Source organism: Corvus moneduloides, chromosome 5 (genome assembly GCF_009650955.1).
Source record: "Corvus moneduloides isolate bCorMon1 chromosome 5, bCorMon1.pri, whole genome shotgun sequence".
Taxonomy (NCBI): Eukaryota; Metazoa; Chordata; class Aves; order Passeriformes; family Corvidae; genus Corvus; species Corvus moneduloides.
Genome location: NC_045480.1, coordinates 53,044,067 through 53,055,340, shown reverse-complemented (window position 1 = coordinate 53,055,340; position 11,274 = coordinate 53,044,067). Strand labels below are relative to the sequence as shown.

General features: G+C 42.8%; 1 protein-coding gene across 2 annotated transcripts in view; it reads left to right on the top strand.

The window, feature by feature from the left end:
• Nucleotides 1-2,624: 2,624 nt before the first annotated feature.
• Nucleotides 2,625-11,274, top strand: part of SMARCAD1 (SWI/SNF-related, matrix-associated actin-dependent regulator of chromatin, subfamily a, containing DEAD/H box 1) — a 41,797-nt gene continuing 33,147 nt past the window's right edge. For both annotated transcript variants that reach the window (XM_032108871.1, XM_032108872.1), the window contains exons 1-3: nt 2,625-2,800; nt 3,057-3,268; nt 10,257-10,428. In XM_032108871.1, coding sequence (XP_031964762.1) covers nt 3,070-3,268; nt 10,257-10,428 — 371 coding nt within the window. In that variant the 5' untranslated portion in view covers nt 2,625-2,800; nt 3,057-3,069. The remainder of the gene's footprint in view (nt 2,801-3,056; nt 3,269-10,256; nt 10,429-11,274) is intronic.

The following is an 11,274-nucleotide window of genomic DNA, read 5'->3' as shown; positions in this document are numbered from 1 at the left end:
CCCTGTTTCATCTTTCTTTTCTCAACTTTTCAAGTATTACCTTTCAGCTTTGCAGCCTTGCAGCCCCTTTGTCTCTGTACATTTAACAACATTGTTTGACTGTGTCCTCCAAGTCAGTCAAACTATGCAACTTGACATCTATCACATGCACAGTTTGTTATCCTTTCCTCATGGAAAAAGTGGTCTAAGTCCTTAACCTTCAGATGCTCATGTGTGTTGCAATAACCTTGTGTGAGGCAAGCACACCAGAGGTGCTAACAACAGTACTAAAGCTTTGCAAAGAAGCTCATGAGCCTTGTTATGGTTATCAGGTCCCCAGAAGGTGCCAAATTCCCTGAGCTAAAGTAAAAGTGTCCTCATGGACCAAACTTTTTCCTCCTCTAACCCACACCCAGCTTTACATCTGATGTACCTACAAGCTTCTTCATTCCCATTTTTGGAGTAACTTGCCTTTTAAGTGGGTAGAATTTCAAGTTGGTAGGAGTCTGAGCCTGTGCTGACAGGCAAAACCCTCTCCCATTTTCACTCTGACCTGCTCTTTGCATGAAAGCCCTTGATCTCTTGCCTTTTTATATGTCAATAGTGAGTCTAGCCCAGGCACTCCTTCTCCAGCACAGTTTAGTCCTCCTCAGAGGATAACCTCAGGGGATAACCTCAGATGATCTCTGAACTGCACTGTTCAGACACCAGCCAGTCTGCAAATCCACCTGTGCCTTGGCATCCACCTCTGGGGGCAAAATCACTCTTCTGTTCCATTTACACTGCCACTTATTTGTATTTCAGATTAGCAGAACAGAGATTCCAACAAATTTAAACTCATCTGTTCTCCAAATTTTTGATTAATGTTTGATCTGAAAGCAAGACATCTTCATTGAAGCTTGATTTCCTCCAAATCCTTTTGCTTCTCAGGTGTTTGGCTACTGCAATTTAAAAGGCAAATAACTTCAAGGGTGAAGGAACATCCTGCAAGCCCAGAACTAGAGAGATGGCATGATGGATGGGGAAGTGGCTTCTTTTTCTGTTCTTCTGCTAGCTAGCATAATCTCCCCAGAAGGCCTTTATTAGCTGCTGCACCTGGGTCCCCAGTATAATGCTTATTCATTTCTGCCAGGACTTGAAGCACTTTATTTCACAGGTGGCTGGTATTTGAAAGGCCAGAAGTGTAAAGGCAGTTTCAGTACCTCTCTACAACTTCACTATTTAAGGCCACCATTTCATCCCTGGTAAGGTTCTCTGTGCAATACCAGGTAACCTCAGGTGCATTTGCAGACCCAGCTGCATGTGCCCTGCAACCACACAGACACTGAAATCCACCATGGCAGCAGGTCCTTACCCAAGACAGCAAAAGGAGGTGTTTTCCCACCTATTCTGCCAAAGGAACGTAATGCTGAAAACACGTTGAGGAACCTAAGCTGAAAACTGCCCTAAATCCACACCTGAAGGATGGGCTACCAACCAGAGGCACCCGGACAAGCTTGAGAAGTGAGTAAATGGCAATCTGATGAGGTTTGACAAGGCCAAGTGCAAGGTGCTGCAAGTGGGTCAGGGCAACCCCCAGTACCAACACAGGCTGGGGGATGAACAGGGAGAGCAGCCCTGGGGAGAAGGACTTTGGAGTGCTGGTGGATGAGAGGCTGGACATGACCCAGCAATGTGCACTCACAGCCCAGAGAGCCAAACGTGTCCTGGGCTGCATCCAAAGCAGCGTGGGCAGCAGGGGAGGGAGGGGATTCTGCCCCTCTGCTCTGCTCTGGTGAGACCCCACCTGCAGTGCTGCATCCGACTCTGGGGTCCCAGCACAGGAAGAACCTGATGGATCAGGTCCAGAGGACCAGGATGATCAAAGGGATGGAGCTACCTCTCCTATGAGGGAAAGCTGAGAGAACTGGGATTGTTTGGTGTGGAAGAGAAGGCTTAGGGGAGACCTAATTGTGGCCTTCCAGTACTTGAAGGGAGTCTACAAGAAAGATGGAGAGGGGCTTTTCACAAGAGCATGTAAGCGGACAGGGCAAGGGGGAATGGCTCCAATCTTAAAGAGAGTAGGTTTAAATTAGACATTAGCAAGAAGTTCTTTACTGTGAGAGTGGTGAGACACGGGAGCAGGTTGCCCAGAAGAGTTATGAATGCCCCATCCCTGGGAGCACTCAAGGCCAGGCTGGATGGGTTTTGAGCAGCCTGGTCTAACAAAACATGTCCCTGCCCAGGGCAGGGGGGCTGGAACCAGGTGTCTTTAAGAACCCTACTCACCCATACTATTCTATGATTGTATGACCCCGTGTTTTAGGGTTCCAGTTCTCCCATGATGGTCTTTTCGCGGTTCTCCACCCAAACTTTTCAGCTTGGAAGGGGGTGGCGGGGTGTGAACACGCGATGATTTGGTATCAAAAACGTTATTTGTGCGATGCCTGGAGTTGGAACCCGCAAATCTGCTTGGTCACGGCGGCAGCCACACGAAACCCAAAGCCTCCAGAACCCCACGGACCCCGCTAGCGCCGCATCCCGCTCCCGCCCCCGCCCCTGAGGGACGCGGCGCCCGCCGCTCTCGAGGGAAAAGGCGCGAAGGCGCACGCGCCCGCACGCTCCGGCCGGGCGAGGCGATTGGCGGGAGTGGCTGTGACGTCATCGCCGCGCGCCGGCAGCCCCGCGCACCGCTGCTGAGGGGAGCGCGTCGTACTCCCGCTCGCCGGGCCTCATCCCGCCCTCCCGCCGGCCGACACTCCTGTCCCGGGGGCCGGCCGGGCCCCTGCCGGCCGCCGCCGCTCCTTCCCAGCCTCGCTGGGGCCGCCCCGCTGCGCGACAGGTGCGTGTGCGGCCCGGCGCCCGTGCCCGGGGGGCGCCGGCCGCCGTGAGAGGAGGAGGGAGGCAGGGGAGCTCGGGGAAGAGGGAGAGAGGGTGGATGGACGGATGGATGGGCAGGTAGGAACCTTCCAGCTGCCTGACAGCGTCGCTGGCCTCGCGTTTCTGTGGGAGCGCCGGCCGGTCCCTTCGCCAGCATTTTCCTGATCCGTATTAGACGGGCCCTACCGGCTGTGTCCTCTTTCTGGCTTTTCCCACAGAAAGGTTAAGAATATGAGCCTCTACAATTTGGACCGGTTCCGCTTCGAGAGGAAGGAGAAGGGAGCGGAGCAGGAGTCGCCGTCCCCGCCGGCGGCCCGGGCGGAGGCACCTGGCGCTGCTGCCGCGGTTGGTGCCGCTGGAGGGGATGAGGATGAAGGTACGGATGACAGCAGGCCAGACACTCCGGCTTCGGACGTGACGGAGAGAGCTGGTGAGTCAGGTGTTTTGCGTGCAGCATGAGGGCAGCGTAACTACTTAATTTCTAGAAATAAAGTAATTGTCTTTTGTTTTGGTGTTCCTTTGTTTGGGTTTTTTTTTTTTACCCCCTCTGCGTGTTCTACAAATGTGTTTTTTCTGTGCGCACGTTTCACAACAATTTCCACCAAAGTATCGTCATTTGTAGTAGTGTATGGCCTGATTGAACCTGTGTATTTACAGGCAAGTCAGTAACCTGAAATAACTTTTTTTTTAAACTGAGTGAAGATGCTTCAGATTAAATATTGAAAGTATGTTATGTTTTACTATTTATAAAATTTATTTACTGATACTTATTTTACGCTGACACCTCAGGGTTTTCAAGGAAGAAATGGCTTTTATTTGTCTGATGGTGCAACACTAGACTCTAGCTTTTTGCGTAGAGTCCTTGGCTAATGCATTGTGGATCATCACAGGTGAAATTCAAAAGAAAGAGAACGGTTTCTTTTCACTCGGGCCTGCTTTTGTAAAGAGCTGAGAGACCTGCTACTGATTCTCAGAAGCTGACTGTGTTAATGGTTTTGTAGTAGTGTTCGTCCTCTTTATGGGCAAAAGCTTGGAGTTTTCATGGGAATGTCAAAAACTTGCTTGTGTAGTAGTGTATTGGTTTCCTTTGGCTGCTCCTGTTTGGATTTGTTGGTTAATACTAATGACTGAAATCGCTGTCAACTGTGTAATCACATTCACCAGGAGGTCTTTCCTGCTACTGAGGGGGTAAGATTTGAAGAACAGACAGCATCTCCTGCTGATTATTTGGTACTTCTCAGACATTCCATATAACTTCTGCTATAGTTGTCAAGTTAAGAGTGTTATTGGAGAGATCAGACAGACTTTGACTATGCATTTATTCAGAAATGGAACAACAGTATATGTTGATGTTGTTCAACTACGTTTTTTTGCACATGACTTTCTCTTGGTGCAAGGCAGTTTTTCACAATACCTTATCTATGTAATAGTAGAGAAACTTTCATGCACGAGAAGGAGTTCCTCTTTTAAAGCTGAGCCAAGTCAGAATTACAGGAGATGGATATTTACTCTTCCCTGAATTTTGGTTTAGTGCAGGTTGACTGTTTTCAGTTGATTGGGGTGCTCTTCTATTGGCATTAGTAAATAGTAAGCAGTGTTCTGTGTTAAAAATAAAATATATACAGCATGTAAGTTGCCAGTCTGGAATTGGGTAACCTGTCCACTCGCAAAGAATGTTTTGAGGACAGGGAGAACTTAAGAGAAGAAGCAAGCAGCTGTTAGTTCTGGCTTCTGCACATGTGTCTTTATAATGCTCGTATGGAAAAGTGGGCACTCTGAGGAAGTGCACTTTGGAACAGGTGTTCTCTTCCTGTTTGTGGTAAATCATTGGCTTGTACTGTGGAGGAGTTACTGAGTGCAGGGGCCCTTTTGGAACTGCAAATGTAGTTGTGAAGTAATGGAGGAGGCTGCTTATTTATCTTTGTGATTTACTTTATTTTAATATTTCTTATTTTAATATTTCTTCCTTTAATCTGCCTGTGGACTTTGTCAGTGTAAGCATGTAGCTAGACCATAATTGCCAACAAATTTTAGAGCTTGTTTTTTAAAATGCTGGTCTCCCTTGGCTTAGATTCTGCAGGGGTAGGATTGTGGAGGAGAAGGGATGTAATACCCAATTTAGATGGGTAGATGCAAAGTAATAAAAAGATGAAGGGCAGCCTAAAAGAACTGTAGTGCAAGGCTAGGTAGTTGAGAGGAAAACTAGTTGGAGGTGGTGGTGGCTGACAGTGAAACAGGGTAGAGTGCAAGAGCAGGCAAAATTACAGCAAGTGTCCAACTGAAATAAGCATCCATGGATGCAGATGCTGGTGGAAAACTGGGGTACTAATTAACATTTAAAATTGAGATGTAATAGTAGTGCTCTGCATATATATGATGCTTCATCTTTCACAGATACTCAATGTTTAAAGAAGATCAAGTGGTTTAATGACTTCTTCTCCCACTGATTTGCACAGCAGTGTTATGTAACCTATTTAAAGAATTAATAACCTTTTAAGAAATTAAATCATATTTTCTACATCTACAGAAGTTAACCAAAAATAGAACACTCAGATTTTGTCTGAATTATATGAGGCACTTAAATGTAATAGAGAAGACTAAATTTGATTAGCACTTTTTTGATTGTCTTCCTTGTTACCTAATTACTGTCAGGAAGACAGAATTTTTCTTGCTTCGGGCCAAATAAAATAGTCAGCTTTTTTGTTGTTATTGTTGAATGGTCATGGAGAAGGCCCAAAGATGAGTTTATGGCACTGTGTGCTCTCTACTGCTAACTGCACCAGCAAGTCAGGCTATGGAGTTGTTCTGTACAAGAAACAGTTTACACCAAGTTCACCAAAAATAACTTGCCCTAGTGCTCAATGAATCATGTGAGGACAACAATTACTCAGATTTCTTCTGAAGACAGAGTCATTAACAAAATACTGGTACAAGAAACTAGGGAAACAAGAGGAGAGTGATCTTTATTTCACTTATACAAACAAAAATGCTATAAATAGCTGATAACTTGGGGGTTTTCTTCTATTTCCTTTTGTGCAACCACAGTTCGTGTGTAAAAAGCATTTAGAAATCTGACTTTTTCCTTCAGGAGCACAAACAGTTTGGTATAATTTCTGAGAGATTTCTTCTGAATTGTGTTTTATCAAGTGCCCTGAAATATGCATCTAACAAAGTGATATGATTGTATGTATGTCATCCATCTTCAAAAAATATAGTCAGATGATGTCTGTTGTGTCATGAACCACCATTATCTTTTTAGCTATTTTTTTTTTTGGTTTTGTTTTCCCGGAACAAACTAATATTGGTAGATTGTTCTGTATCCCAGTTATGTCTGTAGGTCATGGTTCTTGTTGCTTTGCATTGAACATGTGTCCCTTATGCTTTAATAAGCAGTTTGTGGTGTGATGGCCACAAGAATTGGTCATCGTTGTACACTTGTCTGTATTCAAAATTACACAGGCCTGCGGTGACTTTGCAGCCAGGTTGTAGGGAATAATTCTGAACAGCATTTAACTGAGGGATAGAAACCAATTCTGGGGACAGTTACCAAATTTTATCTGAAAATATCTCTAAAAGTTGGGAAAATACACTGGAGTGGCTTACTACAATTTTTCATACAAATGAATATTATTTACTGAATAGTTTCTCTTAGTCTGTTAAGGAAACAGTGAAACATCTGCTTAATTTTCATTTAGATGTTTTTAATTATGTAAATAGCTGGGTGTGCTAAAATAATGAGATTATTCTACACAGTTGTAGAAATGGAGCAGAACTGTACCAGAACTGCACAAATTGGAATAATTGCCAACATACAAAGTGAGATTTGTATTCAAATCTGAAAAAGCATGCTTACAAAGCTTCAACAGTGGATTGAAATGAAAGTTGTAGATGAAATCCAACTACAATATATAACCTTACTGTTGATGGTTGATTTTGTTGTTATCCTCTCTGTACGGTTTGAATATGTATCCCAAATGACTGCACGTTGAGATTATAATGCTGAGAGTTCACTTGCGCTGGGACTGCTCTTTTTTTTCTGTCTGTTGTTGTTTTCTCTGGGATCTGAGGAAGTCCTGTGTTTTGCTTATGTCTCAGCTCATAGAGTGTAATTCTGCTTAGAGAATTTCTGGAAAAAAGTGTTGACTGTAGTACCTAATGCAGTTTTCTAAGGGTTCATGGGAAGGTATGTTGAAGTAATCATCATTTTAAAAGGGCCTCTTTAAGAAGTACCTTAGAGTAATACTGATATTTAGGATTATTTTAGCCAATGGAAAAGACTTTCCTTTGAAAATGGAATACTTACTAGCTTGTAGATTTCAGTAGCATGTGCTTGATACTGCTTTCCAAAACTAGGTGGAAATTACTTCTGTTTGACAATGCTTGTTGGACAATGTTAGTAAATGTGGTAAGCCTCTAAGTATTGCCTCAGTTTTTGCTTTGGTTTTATCTTTGTTTTCACTTGGGAGAGAAGAAGCTGGCTTTCTCAGAGTGTGATGTATGATTTGTGTAGGCGGTTATGTTTAGAATTAAAGGGCTGTGTATTCTCTTTTTACAATAGTAAAAATTGGTTGTTGAGTCTTGCTTTTGATGCTAATGTGTGCATATAGGGATACTTATGAGTGTTCCTATTTTTGGCCTTAGAGTCAAATACTGGTGTTATGATTGCAGATATTCCGTAATAGCTCTTTTTAATTGCCTGTACTCAGAAAATTCTGCCTCCAACAGTTATATGTTGTGGCAATAACTTTAATCTGTTACTACTTTACAAGGTTACAGTTTGCTCTAACTATGAAGACTCCTTATTGCATGTGTGGCTTCTGCTTCCCCCACTTAGTAAGGGACTCTGTTCCGTGAAGTAGGTGGAGGAAGAGGAGAAGACTGGGCTTTTTTTTTTGAGAGGGAGAATGCTTTTTTTTTTCCAGGTAACTCGACATTTTACAGGTATGGGAGTTAGGAGCTGTCATGAAGACTGGACAATAATTGCTAAATAAAGTAAAACTAAAATGAGAAATCACTAAGTGAAACAGTAAATACTCTTTTTATTTAAATGTAAACCTTAGACGAGGTTTATACCGTAAAGAGTAAAATTACTTAGAAGACCATCCTATTTTTGTAAAATTGCCTTGTGTTTTGTTTTAAAATTCAGTAAGGATGTCTCTTAGCAAAGTTGTTATGAATATTTGTCATTTCTGTCTCATGCTGCTTTAGAATTTAGTCTAACCTACAAGGTAAGGATCCATGAAAACTGCCTTGATCGGTTCTGTTAATTCAGAATAAAAGTGGAATTCTCATGTTTCTTAGAGACCTGTTTTGATATTCAATCACATTTTTTTAATGCATTTCATGTTTCTATCCTTTTGTGATAGCACTTGCCCTGATAACCCAACATCATCATGTTCCCAAAGGTCACTTTTGCTCCTCTCCTGTATTCATCTAAAAACTTGGTTTTCAGATGAAGCAACTGCATCAAGGACAACACATCTCCTTCCTAAAATAGGTAGAAGAGGGTACTGCTGAGGAAGCTTCCATTGCTAATGTGTTGGTCTTGGATGCAGGGAGGTCTGTCTTGCAACGGTGTACTACAGCTTCAGAACTAATAATTTTTAGGCTTTCCTAGATTTACATGTGAATGGGCTTTTCAGAATAACAAGATTAATATGCAAAGTGAGACTTTTGCCTCTTCTAAAAATCATTACCATAATCCTCTGTTGTGATTTAAAAGTGATAGAAAAGGTTTAGATTTTTATGATAGCTAAAATTAGGTCTTTTATCACAGATGAAAGAATCAAACACTATATAGCTCCTTCCTGCATTTGACTATCAGATGAAGTTATTCTAGCTTCATCTGTGTCTAGTGTCTGCTGGCAAATCAGCTTTGAAAGCTGATGTCACACTCTGTAGTAATTTGACTCAGCAAGTTTCTGCATTAGTGAATGGAGGCAGAAGAAACTATCTTTACTCCCAGCCAAAATTGTGGTCCCAGAGTTAGGAGCACCACTGGTGTTTGGTTTACAGGCACCTGAGAAAGGATGGATGTGTTAGAAGAAGATGCCTCTGATGCTTTCTTTGCCTTATGAGGATTTAAGATCTTTTTATATGAAGACTTACACTGACAGTAGTATCACTAAAACACAACTTTCCGAGAAGTTTGTAGCTGACTTTCCTGCCCCTTATCCTCGATTTTTCCTGTGTGTGGCTAAGGTCACCTTGTTGAGGAGTCCGTTCAGTGCAGGTAGCTCAGTGTGTACTGCAGTGTGGGTGGGGAGAGCCCCCAGCCCCAAGAGCCAGGAACTGCTGACCCATTGCACAACCAAGAGCCTGGGTACCTGTGGCCCAGCCAGGGGTCCGGACGCTCAGGAGCTGATGACTCCAGACTTGCCTGCACTTAAACCGTGAGGGTGTAAAAGCCCAGGATTTTTCGTTTGGGGTCGCTCCTCAGAGGCACCAGCTCAAGCTGTGATTCTGTTACTGCACCATGATTAAAGGATATTGGGGATCTGGACATCGGAGACTGCTCTGGGAAACCTGGTGTGACTCTGTGAGGGGGGAATGTGTAGCTCCAAAGGGGTCTTGGTGCCAGCTCAGGTGCTGCCAGAGTGGCTCCTGGATGGTTGGACAGGGAAGCTTCTTTAGCAACCTGAAGTTTCATGTCTTCAGTGATTGCTTTTGTGAACTGTCATTGAACCCTTATTAATGTTTCCTCATAGACACGGAGTTACATTCACCTTCATCCCTTTAATCACTTTTAAGCTCCCTTTTAAAGTCGTTGTCTTCTTTTTCTGTAGCGTTCTCTGTAACATCTGGTACTATATTTTTTTAGTTTATTTGGGTGCTTTTCCTTTCAAAGCCTGCACAGTTTCCTTTGTCAGCAAATTGCTTGTATTTCTAGGATTTATCTTTTTTTTCCATTCATTCAGTGGTGCCAGAGTGAGTTACTTTAAATTTATTTTCCACGAGATTTCTTTCATACAGAAAATGCTCTCTGCAGCTGTCGTGTTCTCTGCTCTGTGCATCAGTCTTTCTCTCTTCAGTCATATGCCAATGTTTCTATCCGTGTTCTGATCAGCCTGGAAGTAGTTCAGAGGAATTTGCTCATTATTAGTTTATATTAAAAAAAATGTTTATTTATGTATTTATTTATAAGTAGTTATTAACTTAAAATATGTGTTCTCTTAAACTTTGTAGTAAAAAATTGTTTGTTTGATGTAAGAGGGCTGAAGATCCTTTGCCAGGTAAGTACCCACTTTAAGGAATGCAGCTTACAGGAATTTTCCATGCATAAGAATATGAGTTCTCTTTAAGTGGCTATTGTGTCTCTGAAAGAAATCACAGCTACTTGATGCTCTCAGTACAAATAAATATTTGAAGTCGTAAGTCATTGTCTCCTCTTTTTTCTCCTATTGAAATGGCTTGCACAGAGTATTCCACTGTCCCAGAAACTCCTGAAGCTCAGAGGACAATGAAGGAGTCCTATTTCAAGCGCCAGCGAGGGGTGCAGTTCCACGACGTCTCTGACAGTGAGGATGAAGAGCCAAGAAACGTCACTGCTGATGAAGAAACCCAGGCTCCGAGGGCAGAGGCGGCCGTAATGTATGCTTTGAGCCAGCTTTCTGTAGTGTCTCTGCACCCCCATGGGGTGTTCTAAGTTGAAATACTGAATTGAAAATCAGAGCCTAGGTTGGATTCTGGTTTACTTCTTTGGGATTCAGCTGCCCCTAACTAAACTTTACTGGATTTTCAGGGAAGACGTATCCAGCTAAATCATTTTTTCAGAGGGAGGAGTTCTGTCATGTTGAAACGTGTGATGTTTTTGTTCATTTATACATTTGTGCCTTTCTCCTTTGAAATCCTTTTAGTGCAACTTGAAAACTTTACCATAAAACACTTGCTTTACTAATTTTAAACTGTTGGAGTTGGGTTTTTTTGTATATGAAACTATATTTGACAGGGAAGCAAGTAGAGCTTCAGTGTGTAGTTTGAGTTCCTGAGGTAAACTTAAGTATGAGTTGCATGGTGTGTTTCCTATGCATGAGGAAAACTATTTCTTTCCTAAGTGACTTGGAAATTTATATTTTTGAATGCCCTGGGAGGGAAGAGTTACTGTGCAGGAGTCACTTGGGTGTGTGCTAAAAAAGCAGTGTTGAGAGAGCTGGTGAGACAAGATGTAGATAGACGTCTGCAGCCATTTGAAATGGTTTAAAGGAACCCCTGCTAGTTACATGTCTGTGTGGTAATTGTGCCCTCTAGATGTTCTTGTGCTAAGCAAAACAAGATAGCTTAACCTGTTTCTTTGATAGTCTGGTTGAATTAATCTGCAGAAAACTTTTGTGGGAATTGCAGCCTTAACAGGTGTAGTCTCTTGTCAGGTTTTCAGTCCTACACAGAGCATGGAGTTACTGGGAGTTTACAGCAGAAGTGAAATAATGCATTTTTCTG